This window comes from Eurosta solidaginis, chromosome 5 (assembly GCF_040869045.1).
Source record: "Eurosta solidaginis isolate ZX-2024a chromosome 5, ASM4086904v1, whole genome shotgun sequence".
In the NCBI taxonomy this organism is placed as follows: domain Eukaryota; kingdom Metazoa; phylum Arthropoda; class Insecta; order Diptera; family Tephritidae; genus Eurosta; species Eurosta solidaginis.
Window position 1 is genome coordinate 225711800 of NC_090323.1, and position 15171 is coordinate 225726970.

The 15171-nt window shown below is 34.8% G+C and overlaps 1 protein-coding gene across 7 annotated transcripts in view; it reads right to left on the minus strand.

Annotated features, from left to right (window-relative positions):
* The window catches only part of shep (alan shepard), a 643094-nt gene extending 635793 nt beyond the window's left edge, over positions 1 to 7301 (minus strand). For all 7 annotated transcript variants that reach the window (XM_067788649.1, XM_067788646.1, XM_067788651.1 and 4 more), the window contains exon 1: positions 7146 to 7301. In XM_067788649.1, coding sequence (XP_067644750.1) covers positions 7146 to 7262 — 117 coding nt within the window. In that variant the 5' untranslated portion in view covers positions 7263 to 7301. The remainder of the gene's footprint in view (positions 1 to 7145) is intronic.
* Positions 7302 to 15171: the final 7870 nt, after the last annotated feature.

Sequence of the window (15171 nt, forward strand, 5' to 3'; positions counted from 1 at the left end):
ACTCAATTTATTGTTACTGTTGTTGCTCATTATAAGCGCGATTGCAGAACAAGCGAACAACACGCACACACACACATATACAGCTGACGTAGCAACAATTATTTCTATGCTCCATTGCATGTTGCGCGTCTCATTACTGCAATTGTGCTGGTGTGACGAGAATGCGTGGAATGGTGCAATGAGCACAAGTAAAAAGATACAGTGTGCGGCATTAAGATACAGTCATTAAAAAAAAATTTATACGGTTATTGTTATTAAAAATTTAGTATTCGGGTCGAAAGTAAGATATTTAGTTTTCCATGCAGAATTTATATTGTGACGAATATTAGCATTTTTTTTTTTTTTTTTGTTAAGGGATACTATCATCTCTAAGCCGATACTAAGCAGTCACTTGTATCTACATAAACAAATCAATCATTATGTCTACACATATGTACATACTGCAGCGGAGAGTTACTCACAAAAGTATGCAATCATCAGCAAAGTAGTTCTCACACATACACATGTATATTTCTGAGATACTCATAAAAGTATGCAATATTCAGCGAACTAGTAAATTCTAGAAATATGCCAACGAGGAAACCGAAAAGTATAAAAGCACCACCAGCTGAGGCACGACCAACCAGTTTGATTTAACAAGCTATCAGTTGCGAAGTATAAGTGTTATTGGGAAGTAGTTTAATAAAGGCTATTTTGCATTATTGAATAGTGGAGTTATGTGATGTAAAATAAGAGTCTATACCTGGATTACCGAGCTTAGCTTGGCGGCATTTAATTTTATCTCATGAATTCTACATCTTCACCATACGTCATTATACAAATATGTAATTGATGAAAGGTAGTAAGGGTGAACTGGCCGGTCAATAAAGATCTCACATATGCTGAATGTGTCCATATTGTCCACTGTAAGGAGTTCAATGTAATTTAGAAAATTTTAGCTGTTTGTAAAGGTTTCCAATAATTAAGGAAAAGTTTTTGGTTTTCAAACTAATTTGACCTCAGATTTTTATTTAAACAACTTACTTACTTACTTAATTGGCGCTTAACCGTTTAAAAGGTTATAGCCGTCCAACAAGGCGCGCCAGTCGCTTCTTCTTTCTGCCAACCGGCGCCAATTGGTCACACCAAGGGAGTTTAAATCGTTTTAAACGCCATTTTCATCTACATTTTCCTGGAAGCAATTGCATAATTTACACTGTGTGCTCATTAAATTAATTGGTTAGATCAAGAAACCATCTCATGTCCTTTACAGAGCATTGGACACCATTTCTAGGTCGGGCAGCACAAAACTGCCTAGAGTTCGCAACCGAATGTTATCCAGGGCTGCGCACTCGCAGAGGAATTGGGTGACTGTCCTCTAACAATCATATATGCTACAGCTACTGTACCTATTGTTACAGGGAATTTACATACTCTCCGCATATAGGCGAAATGGCCGGTGTCCCGTTATAGTGGATTTGATCCCGAATATCTCTTTCCTAGGCATATTCAATAGAGACTGTTTTCTCCTCTGATTGTAGTCAGGCCATGTTTGCTTGTTAATTTTGCAAGTTTCCGTAGAGTGCCCATTACGAATTGCGGTCTTCCCATCTTACAGTTTTCGAGGGGGGTTCAAGGGGTTATAAGAGCAATATAAAGCTTTATAGCTTCAAAGATTCCGAAACCCAATTGTCTACCTCCGCTACAGGCGTGGAATCCTGTTACAAATATGAATGTATCATACACATATTAAGCAGGCGAGGCTCTGGCGACCCCAAGTTCCTCATGGAACTAGGGGTGGGGCGGTATGGTCTAGAAGGTTTAATGTGGTCATATTAATCACTCGCGAGATGGTCGGGCTAGTACCTTAATGGTGTTTTGTTACCGGAACGAACCGGATCTATATCCGTCAAAGGATCACCAACATCGATAACACCCTAAACTCTTTATCGTTAAAACAAAAACAACATTAACAGTTTTCGACGGCCTAAAATGTAGGTAATATGTTATCTCTTTTCGCATCCACATTTAGGAACGCCTTTAGAATAACGCTACAGTCATACAGATTTTCCTTGCAATCTTCAAACTCCCTTTGTCTATTGGTTGAGCAAGTAGCTGTTTAATTTCTTGATGTTGTATAACTTCTCCAATGCTGGTCAATACACTTAAGCTCCGTACGTTACGAGGGGTCTTGTGATCGCTGTGTAGAGCCACCTCATAAGCTTTGGCCGTAGGCCACAGTTCCTGCTAACTATTATCTTACACAAGTGGTATGCAATGTATGCTTTCTCTACTCGGCTAAAAACTTCATAAAATTTTTAAAGTTTAACTCATTGACTATTTCGACGCCAAGGTACTTTACTCTAGTTGAGAGGTGAAGTTATTGCCATTTAGTGAGGGCGTTCTCTGCAGCTTTCACATTAATGAAAGGCGTGCCAATTTATATGCCGCACACTGTAAGAACAGCATAAACAGTAGCAGTGACATTTATTTTTTGGCCATTTCGGCAAACGCGAAAGTGGTCCATTGCCAATAGTGTAACATTAAAATTTATTATGAACTAACACAGAAAATTTTGCATTTAAATAATGTTAGCCATTTGGCCAACTCTAATGTGCAACTTTGTCTGTATGTGTGTGTGTGTATTTGTTTGAGTATAACTAATGCTACCGTGTCTGCATTACTGCCAAACCTAAATGAAATGAAATGAAATTTGCAAACAGCACGAGTCTGCACATTGTATGATTATGGCAAAAGGACGCCTTTGGTCGCTGCCAAATCAGCATTTAAAATAGCGCAAGAAATGCATTTGTATGCGAGTGTAATTTAATGTATGAGTATATTTAGAAATTCCTAAAAAAATATAATCAAAAAATATTTTTCGACTGTGTTGGAGTATTTCAAATGATCAAAAGCGGAAACAAAACGAAAGACAATTTAAACAAAAATTTAGAAAAGCATTATATTGTTTTTGTTTTTATCGGCCTATTGATAAATGATTCAAGGTTCGATACGAGCTCAAGGCCAGAACAATAATTTTTTTTCTAATGATAATTATTGTTATTAATACCTTTATATTAAGTCGCTTTCATGTTTGTCCCCTCATTTCCATACGAATTTTTGACCCACGGAAAAGTCTTTTTCGGTAACTTCCCGTTGAGCTAGACATTTGATACTTAGAACATAGTTCAGATCTGGGAGACAATACAATGCAAGTGAAAAAAATCCGCTAGGTGGTGCACGGATCGGCGTATACAGAAATAAACTTTTAAAATGGAAATTTAAAATCGAAATCCAGAGACTTGAAACTTAGCACATAGTTTGCGAGTCGATGGCACTACAATTCGTGCAAAACAAAATACCGCCCGGTGTCAGACGAATCGAGATAAACGAAAATTCCTGAAAATCCCACGAAAAAACGCAGGGAATCTTGCGATCGATTTTTAAGTAACTTCTCGGTGAGCTAGAGACCTGAAACTTGGGCCGTGAGTCAGAACCCGGTGAAAATGCAATATTTTATCAAAAAAAATTCGCTAGGTGGCACATGGATCGAGATATTAAGAAAATTAGTTTCGATTTGGGAATTTTTCAATCCATTTTTAACTAACTTCCGGTTACCTAGAGACTTGAAACTGGGCACTTAGTTAGAGGCCTAGCGACAATACAACTTATAGAAAACAAATTTCCACTAGGTGACGCGCTGGTCAAGATAACTGTTAATGCTTGAAAAATGAGGGGAATCTTGCAATCGATTTTTAAGTAACTTCCCGGTAAGCTAGAGACTTGAAACTTGGGCCGTGAATAAGAACCCAAAATTCCAAATGCCTTTTTGTAAGCAGCACTAAAAAAGTGAAAATAAAAAGATGATAAAAAATTTTAAGGACCACCTTTATATAAATGGACCAAAAAATAGAATGCAATTTTTCCTTTAATACACACATAATCTTTTTGAATTTTGACTAAAAAACTTTAACAATAGCTCTTGTAAAAGAATTTTGTGATTTAAAATTATAAAGATAGAGTGTGGGTTTAAATTTTAAATAATCAATTAGTTAATACCAAGTACATGGTTTGCCTTAAATTGAAAGATTGCGCTCCACTTTTGTAGTTTTAAATCCCAAAATTCTTTTACAAGAGCTTTTTTTAAAGTTTTTTATTCAAAATTCAACAAGATTATGTGTGTATTAAAGGAAAAATTGCATTCTATTTTTTGGTCCATTTATATAAAGGTGGTCCTTAAATTTTTTTTATCATCTTTTTATTTTTTAGTTTTTTTAAATTTGAAAAATTGTATTTTCTTTTGGAATAGTAAGTAGAAAATTTTTCAAACAACCTGCCATAGCTGCGTAATGAATCTATCTACGCAGCTATGGCAGGTTGTCTCGAATCGAACCTTGAATCAAAGCTTTATATATTTATGCTAAGGAACACAAATGCATACACAAAAGAAACAAGTATCTACATGAACGTTTACAGTTAGAGAGCACCCAGAGGTAAGTCTGGCCTACAATGTTATCGGTTTCAATTACGATCTCATATCAGCTATAGATTGGATGCTAAGATGCCGTCGTGCAATGTTGGCTTTGAGGAAACAAGCCCAACCACCTAGCCTTCGGAAAGGCGCATAAAAAGAAACCATGTACAAATAACTATCACCCACACGGAATATGGAAAATTCATACAAAAGATTAAACCTTCTAAAGGAATTTGACTACCTTACACACGCTTTCAATCTGACATTTTCCCTTGTCGTTCTTAAAAATGAAAGCAGACAGGGCAGCTACTTTTACTAAAACACGTGAACTCAGTTTATCAGGGATAATTATATCAGTCGATATTCCACATCAGGGCGGCGTGTTATCTTCTTTGGATACTGCTAATTAATGAATATTTAGATATCCTTAGGACAGAAGGAACGACTTAGTGAAACTCGTGCCAACGATTAGCGAGCACATGAATACGGCAGCTCTGGCAGCATACCATACCTTCAAAAAGGATTTCGGGAGGAATTGGTGACTGTCACCGCAACTCATCAGTGGCATGAACAACACAGTCAGCCGAACAATAAAAACGTATAGAGCTATTGTTTGCTGGAAGACGCTAGACAAGAAAAGCAATCAACATAGGGTAGGGAAGGTGCAAAGGATAGCATGTCATTGTATTCCGTGATCGGTGCACCTTAAGTTAAAATTTTTCACTTGATGCCTTTAAAAGTGCTCGTGCAGCAACTTATCGCTAAAGGGGCTTTACTAATAAGAGAATGCAGAAATCAACCGATTACGGCACGCGACTATATAAGATAACTTGAAAAGGGTACAATCAAACAGAATCAAAAGTGACCTATCCGACACCGACCACATCACAGCCGGTTTTGACTTCCAGGTGCAGAACAAGATATTTCCTTCAAGTGAAAAATGGGAGGAAGAGCCAAACAGATGTAGAGGAAATAAAATATACACGATCAAAAATTTTAGCATAAATATTGTGGCGAATATTAGCTTTTCTAACATCACTATGCTGTGCTATGTGAAGTCTTAATTGGGAAGGTTCCGGTTCGTTGTGGCAGAGATCGTTGATGAAGTCATATTGGGAGTGAATTTCTTATTTGGCCATGGCATCAGGATTGATATGCAGAGAAGGACTATGCGATGTAAGAACAAGGATGTGCCACTTATCTTCAGCTTTGAGAAGGGGTTCAGCAGTAAGCGGGTGTTGGTAGATAAGATTCGACAAGGACCACAAAAGTCGAAGACAGTCGATCGGGCAAAGATTGATGGAACGAATGGGACAAACAAACCAAAACCGAAGGTACCTGCGAGAAAAAAACTGACGTTGACAAACCCTAATGGATGCATCCAAAAGAAGAAAAGAGGTTTCGAAAAAGAATGCAAGGGTGATTATAAGGCAGGGCGTACTACTGCTGTGACATGTCAAAACGATTATACAAAGCCAATTCGAGAAGCTACAACTCTTTGAAGTAGTTCATCACAACAGAGTGTGAGGCAACGAACCAGGATATTGGGTAGTAAGATGAATTATAGGTACGACCAGAACAACAATTTGGAAGGTCTCCTGGAGGGAGATTTGGTACTGCTATACAACCCTCACCGGTGGAAAGGCGTTCCATAAAAATTTCAGTGCAGCGGGAATGCCCGAACAAAGTTGTGAAGTGGATCGGTGATGTAGTCTACCGCATACAAACAATTGGGAAACCACGAAATAGGAGGGTGGTTCATTTGGAGTTAGGCTATTAGCGGTTGGACCGAGAGATTTGGTCTAATCGGGACTATCAGACTTAGGTAAATGCCTCTCTGGATCCACCCATGTATGTATAACAAAATGTTTCTAAAAAAAAAATTTCACAAATGAAACTTTTTACTTTTAAATTTTCAGCACCAAGTACTGTTAGGATATGTTTTAAAACCAGATATGTATTAAAGTTTAAATTTTTTTATTTTTAAACTTTTTTGGGTTTTTTTTTTTCAAACAACAAAAATTTAGGCCTATTGTTCGAATAAATTTTAAATTGAAACTGAATAAAATAAAAAAACAACGAAGTAAATTAAGGGGTTCCAAATTGGTATAAAAATGTTTCGAAGATGGCTTTAGCTGATGAATGGCTTAACATTTAGGCTACACTTTAAACCATGTACACAGACGGCTCAAAATTGGAAGAAGCAACTGGAGCTGTAATGTACGCAAGGCATCTGTAAATAAATCAATCGTATGTACTCCCTGACTCATGAATTATCTTCCAGGCGGAGGTGATAGAGTCGGATGTTATGCTGAGGTGTCGACAAAGTTGCTAACATTCATTAGCTACCTTAATGTCTTCCTTTCCTGGGTCCCTGGGAACTTCAATATTGCAGGGAATGAACTTGCAGATGAGATCTTTTATTTAATTTCATTTAATTTTGTTTTATTTTATTTTGTTTTATTTTTAATATAATTTTTAATATTAATTTAATTTAATTTCATTTTGTTATTTTTTTTATCATATATTTTTATTTTTTAAAAAATTTGTTTATTTTATTTTATTAAGGAAGAGGGTAGGTAGTACACAAAAATGTTGCAAACAACATACGAATAAACACTCCACTTTGTTGTTCGAGTTTGTTTTTGTAATCACTTTGAAAATCAGCATTAAAAATTACACGTTTACTCACATTTGCTGAATTTTCCGCTATACCTTCAACAAGACAAATGTACACAATATTCGTTCCTATGCTTGCGAGATCAAATTGTTTGCACGAGGCTGGCTGCTTTGCGCAACACAACAACATCAAACACACGTAGTATTCGTCTCAGCAGTTTCATAATTTAAATAGATTTTTGGCATTGGTAGTGGTGTAATTTTTTTTAGAGAAATGCTCGTCATATATATCAAGTTTTTAGTTTTCCAGCCGTTCGTATCCAAGTATAAAATTCTAAATTATTTTTAAAAGGAAAAATATAGATTTGATACCTTTTTTATTCGATATGATATTAGAAAAAAAAAAAAATATATATATATATAATCGTTAAACACTCATTTCAGAGAAAACAACACACGTGTATACTTGAGAGAAAACAAGTAAGGAAGGGACTGTCTTCGGCTGCGCCGAAGACTTCATAGCTTTCATGACTTTCATAGCTGAACAGTAATCTCTTATCCCGTTCGTAATCTCCAAATAATCGGATGTATAAAATAAGAAATATATAGTGAACAGATGTATATACCTAAACGATTTTTAAGATAAATATAAAATACAAAATAGGTAGGTACTTTTTGTGAGGATGCAAAGTTTCAGGTTTTTGTGGTCTGCGTGTAAAAACTATAACTACGAATCTCGAATTTCAACAATATATAACGTAAACGTAACTATTTGATGAAACTTGATGAACTTTGAAGCTTCTAGCCGTAAAAAGGGGACAAAAATTAGAGTTTATATGGGGTATATAATATATATACCACCGATCTCTATGATTTTTACAGACAACAATAAATGCTAATACGTAAGCATTCGGTGAAATTTGAAGCTTCTAGCTGTGAAAATGGGGTAGAAATTGCGAAAAGTTTCTTATCTGAACAATCGGTGGTATGAGATAAATATATACTATATGTACAACCGATCTCTGTGATTTTTTCAGACAACAATATATGCTATATATGTAAGCAATCGGTGAAATTTGAAGCTTATAGCTGTTAAAATGGGGCTGAAATTGCGAATATATATATATATGGGGTATTCCATCCCATTTCGACCAATTTTGAACCCGACCCCTTTAGGATTGGCTGAAAGTTTTTCTTCTTTTTCTAGCTTACGATAGACGTTTTTCAGAATTTTTTCAAATTTTTTCATCCAACTCAAAAAAAGTTATGAATTTTCAAAAAAAATACCGTCAAAATGCTATAACTTTTTCAAAAATTGACCGTTTGGGATCTTTTTTTTTTTTTTAAATTTGTTTTTAAAATTTGTTTTTTGTAATTTTTCAGTTTTTCGAGATTTTTCGAATTTGGCCATTTTTTTTTTTTTTATCATAAAAAACCAATCAATTCTGTAATCATCTTAACTAATCCCGGAGTGGGCCGATAATTTTTTTTTTTTTTATTTACTTAAAAAAAAAACTTTAAAATTTTTTTTGTATTTTTTCCGAAAAGTACATTTAAAAACCAATTTAACAAAAAAAAAAAAGATCCCAAATGGTCAATTTTTGAAAAAGTTATAGCATTTTGCAAACAAAAACGGTGTCCAACTCAAAATGAGTTATGAATTTAAAAAAAAAAACGGTGTTTTTTTCAAAATGCTATAACTTTTTCAAAAATTGACCGTTTGGGATCTTCGAAAAACTGAAAAATTACAAAAAAAACTTTAAAATTTTTTTGTATTTTTTCCGAAAAGTACTTTAAAAAAAAATTAAAAAAAAAAAAATATCCCAAACGGTTAATTTTTGAAAAAGTTATAGCACTTTGAAAACAAAAACCGTGTTTTTTTAAATTTATAACTTTTTTTGAGTTGGATGAAAAAATTTGAAAAAATTCTGAAAAACGTCTTTCGTAAGCTAGAAAAAGAAGAAAAATTTTCAGCCAATTCTAAAGGGGTCGGGTTCAAAATTGGTCGAAATGGAATGGAATACCCCATATATACTTCTAGCAGACCCGGCAGACGGCACTCTCTACACTTTTTCCTGATCTTTGTATTCACTCCTCTCTCCGTATTTTTCGCTTCATCTATCTCCATCTTTCTCAGTCTTCTTCTCTCTTTTCTCTTCTCTCAAGTTTTTCTCATTCTCCTTCATATCTTATTGCCAGCCCCAGTGGCTGGTATGTATTTTGTTCCAGACACTCCGAGTCTCAGTCTCAGTCCCAGTCCTAATCCCAGTCCCAGTCCGTCTCTGGTCTACTTCCCGGAAAAAAGCATCGTAAATACTAATATAGGCAAATTTATATACCAAATTTCAGGCAAATCGAATAGGACGTATGTATGTAAATGGGTATTATTAATTCATGACTTTATTTCGAATTCGCATGCATATTTATCAGTTTTGCCAGGTTGATGCGACTAAATGGAATATCACAATGAAAATAACTTAAAAGATCTCAGCAACAGCTTTCATTTGATATCCAAAATACACACATTTTCTAAGGGTATCCGGTCCATGTTTTGGCCTATATCTCGAGACCCTAGTCACCAATAGGTATGAAAACTACCCTGCACTAAGGCACCCATCAGCAGCTTTCATTTGATATCCATATTGTATAAACACATTCTAGGGGTACCCGGGTCCACGTTTTGGCCTATACTTCGAGACCCTAGTCACCAATAGGTATGAAAACTACCCTGTACTAAAGCACTCATCAGCAGCTTTCATTTGATATTCATATTGTATAAACACATTCTGGGGGTGCCCGGGTCCACGTTTTGGCCTATATCTCGAGGGCCTAGTCACCCGGTAACAAAGTACTCATTATATAAACCTTCCCCGTGAAAAAATACATATATATACCAATTTTCATAATAATCGGTCCAGTAGTTTTTGAGTTAATCGATGACATACATACAAACATTCATTTATATACATATAGATATCTGGCTAAACCGATTTGGGATAGGGGGGGACATCAGAATTTGTTTTAGAGGTATGGTTCCTTCGGCAAAGTTTCTTATTTTGATCCCTAGAATATGACTTTCACAGAGCAACGGGCGATTTTTTTGCCTCCCCACAAATCGACCCGGCCTAATATATATACTATATATACCACCATATATATACTATATATACCACCGATCTTTATGATTCTTTCAGACAACAATATATGCTATATACGTAAGCATTCGTTGAAACTTGATGCCTCTAGCTCTTAAAATAGGGCAGTAATTACGAAAAGTTTCTTATCTGAACAATCGGTTGTGGGGGATATATACTATATATACGACCGATCTCATCAGTTTTTTTAGACAACAATATGTGCAATATACGAAAGTATATGGTGAAGTTTGAAGATTCAATCTGTTAAATTGAGGAAGATATGACCAAAATCCTCTTTTTCTGAAAAATCGGTTGTATGGAGGATATATGCTATAGTGATCCGATCCGGCCGGTTCTGACAAATGTCTAATCGGACACCTAAATATACCCGCTCACCAAATTTTATCAAGATATCTCAAAAATTGAGGGACTAGTTTGCATACAAACAGACAGACGGACATGGCTAAATCAACTCAGCTCTTTATCCTGATCATTTCGGTATACTTAATGGTGGGTCTATCTATTTTCCTTTAAGGACTTACAATTTTGGGATTCGTGACGAAATTAATATACCATTTTATTTTGATGAAAGGTATAAAAAGTTATAAAAGCAACAGTTCACTGAAAAATAACCTAACCCTTTTAGAGAATGATGTGAAAGAGCAGTCGTGGCATCATTGTATTGTAATTTGCTAAATGTGAATATCTTGGCTCCTCAATCTTTTTCAAATTCCATGTAAATCCAGTAGCCAAGCAGTGCTTAGAACGAAACGTCGCATTATGTATGAAAATAGATGCTATAATATTAGTCCTTATTTCCTCATTTCAACAAATGCAACATAAGGTTGGATTTGAAATGCAAACACAAAAAGAAACTTAAATAATATTCGGCTATAAAATACCGGCTGTCATCAAATATGTATTATGTAAGTACGAGACCAAGAAAATAAAAATATATGTATGAACGCAAATGGATAGGAATGTAAGTTTTTTTTTCAAAATGTTAGCTAGCATTTTGGTGTTCAACTTGATTTGCCAAATGCAATAAAGGAATCGATTTCATTGATAGCTAATTTATTGCTTGCGCTTTTATGCATGCCACAAGCTGCTGAATTGAATTTGATTAGTTGTGTGGATTGAAATGAAAGAAGTGTTAAAATCTTCAAATATTTTTTAAATGGTCTAAAATACAAGCTGTTTTAATACAGCTTAATTTTCTTACATGCTCCTATACCTTACACAAGTCTTAATGCTGAAATGATAATTTGGCGACAGTTTGGGGCTTAAAAAGATGAACAGCAATTTAGGAGTTTTAACAATCATACATTTTGCATACTGAATAATTTGAGATCACTCATAATCATCATCCAATTTTTATTACCAGTAAACATAAAACGTTGAAGAAATAATCAAAATTTCAGGTTTTGCCTATCCCTAATTATATCACTTCCCACAGCTGAGTTGAACAGCAGCCGGTTCCATGTACTGTAAATACCAAGGGCCAGCATATGCGGCGTACCATTATTGAAAGGCCAACATCAAGTCTAGGTTGGTGTATGAGGGAGACTACCTCTGAGAGCATTCTTTATCCATCCATCAAAACAGAGGGGTGAAAACATACTCCTCAGTCCCTGAGAGTTCTTACTGCAATTCACCTGTTTCATATATTTCAAGGGTTTAGACATTTCGCGAACAGCCTTCTCGAATAGTTGCTTATTCATTTCTCGTTACTTTAGCTCATATTGGCTTTGGTTACATACGTGTATATCGGTAGTTTGTGTAAAGTCATATGCTATCTTAGCTGTTGTTTACATGTATGTGTGACTATTTTTATGTCATCTACTTGCTTTGCTGGTGTTTGCAGCATTTATTTACTAACACCATACTGACATGTCTAAGCTGCTAATAATCGTCACAGTATTATTCTCGCGAAGTTTAGTTAAGATGAGATAATCGGACATATGGAGTTTTCCTAGGTCATAGCATGCGTCATCGTTACTCGAGGTAGGAAGATATACAATGCGTTGAAACTGATACCGAACGGCTTGAGCGTAAATGGATTGAAATACAGGCTGGTAGAAATAAAGAATGGCAGTTATGAAAAAAGGGCAGGCGTACCAAGCATTGGGGAAGTTCGATGGGCACACATACAGGTGAAAGTCCAGAAAACTAGTGTTTGTGAACTAATTACAACTCACCCAGGGGTTGAAGTTAAACCACAACAGTTAATTTAAACAGAAACAAATAACACGTGAGAAGAACTTCATGTGAGAAGAACTTCATCGGCTTTTTATTAGTAACAAGCGATACCTCAAGTTACTGGCTAATTATGAGCTTACTGTCGAGAGTCATCGCCTCCTTAATGGCTTTTTATCGGCGTGTTATCGACGGGTAACAGTTGTATTACCAAATTAATATTGAAATTTTATCGCAAATAGTTTCATAACAGTTTGATGACTCATCGTTAATAGACCGATAGCAAACTGAAAAGAAGTTGGTAAACTTCCGACAACAAATCGATAACTTGATAAAGTTTTGATAAAAAATCGATGACACGCCATAACAAAGAGGTAACACTCCGAAAATAAGTCGAATACCTTTCGATAACGAATCGATAGTTTATGTTAACATATCAATAACTTTTTGGTAAATATTCCATACATTTTTGGATTTCAAATCGTAAATTTCTTGTTGCCCAATCTATAACGTTTCGATAATACGCCCATACAAAATTGGTATCTTTTCGATATCAAGTTGTAAGCTTTTTGATAAGAGGTCGACAAATTTTCGATAACAAATCGATTAATTTAATAACTTTTCGGTACAAACTAGATTACTATTCGATGGAAATAATAAATTTATGATAACAAATCTATGGAAGGCGATAACAAATAGGTAACAATTCGAAAATTATTCGATGATTTTTCGGTAACAAATTTTTGATAAATAACTCATACATTTTTGGATAAAAAATTGTCAATTTCTCGATCGATAACGTTTCGATAACACTACGTTAAAAAATTTAACTGAGCAGATAGTATATAGATAACTTTTAGATAAATAATCCATAAATTTTTGATAGCATGTCGTTAACTTTTTGATAATAATTCGAAAACGTTCTGAAACAAAGATGAAAATCTTAAAGCTTTCGAAAGTAAATCGATACATTTTAGATAACGAACCGATAACTCATCTATAGCCCTTCTTATATACATCAAGCTTATAATAACACTTGAGTTATTAATCAACACCACGTCTATACCTAATCGATAACACACCTATAACAAAGCAATGACTCGGAAATGGATAACGCTTCCATATCCCGTCGAAAACACACGAATGATATATGAATATATTGTTAATTAATTCCTAGTATGTTTCTTTAAAGAAACTTGAATAAACAGTGTCAGTTTCGGAAAATCTTGCATAAAAGCTAAGGACACAGGGGGGGGACACAAAAATGGACGTGGCTACTTTTATAAAATTTCGTCATTTATTTATATTTTTTTTTGTTTGCTAAGAAAGCGCTGTTGTTGTTTTGTTGTTTTTCACGTCCATTTGATGTTCGTATAGTCTCGATACTAATGCCTTTTTTGTTGTGCCTATGTAACACTTATTGCAGTTATTGTTGTTGTTGCCTTTGCATTTGATTTCGTATACTACGTTGCTTTGTTGTTCCTTTTCTATCCTGTCTTTTGTTTTTGTAAAGATTCTCCTTAGTGTATTGTGCGGTATATAGGCAAAATTTATGTCGCCATTTTTCATTATTTTTCTTAGCGCTTGATTGCCGATTACGCCGATATATTTTTTGTTGGTATTTGCTTCGGTTAGCTCATTTGCAATATTAGGTTGGCTCATTTTTTCCGTAGTATTATTTAGTAAATTTTCTATTAACTTATTGGGGTAGTTATTTTTAAATAGAAAACTTCTTATTTTCTTCTTATTTTCTTCAGTGAATTCATTATCGCTTAGGAGGTGTATTTTTCTTATTAGGCTGGTTGCCGTATTTATTTTTTGTTTCCATGGGTGATTTGAATGGAAATTAATAATTCTACTCGACGATACTGTCTTTGCATACCAGTTAAGAATCAAGTTCTTATTTCTTCGATGTATTTCCACGTCTAGGAAGGCAATTCTGTTGTTTTGTTCTATTTCCTTTGTAAATTTTATTTTGGTATGCTGTGCGTTAAAAATTGTCAATATGTCTTCCACGTCTTTGGTTTTTACAATAGCGAATATGTCATCTACATATTTGGCCATGTATTTGACATATATGTCTTTACTTTTTAATTCGGCGAGGCTGTCGTCCAAAATTTTATCAAGTACGATATCTGCAATGGTTGGAGATAGTGGGTTGCCCATTGGCATTCCTTAAATTTGTTGATATAAAGTTTTATTGTATGTGAAATAATTATTATCACGCAAGCATAAATCAAGTATCGCCTGGAATAGTTTCTTATATATTTTCGTATATTTCTCCAACTTATCCCATTTTTGCATTATAATATGTATTGCGAAATGTATTGGTATATTTGTAAATAGAGATCAAAACTTCATCTTCTTCTATTGTGAGATGTTTAATACTTTCTTTGAGTTCCATGGAGTTTTTTGTTGAGATCTTCGGATATAATATTTTTTAAGATACTTCCAATGAACTTTGATAGCTTATAGCATGGCACATTCGTAGAGGAGCAAATCGGTCTAAGTGGTGTATGCGGTTTGTGTATTTTCGGAAGTCCGTACAGTCTTGGTGCGTTAGCAGCCGAGGAAGACAGTTGGTATTTTTGTTTTGTATCGAGTCTGTTCTGTTTGTAGAGGTCATTTATAATGGCGTTGTTCTTCCTCAGTAATTTTTGTGTGGGATCGTTCCTAATAGTTTTGTACGTGTTCCTGTCATTTAGCAGCTCTTTCATTTTTTGCTCATATTCGTCTTTGTACATTAAAACCGTCTTATTTCCTTTG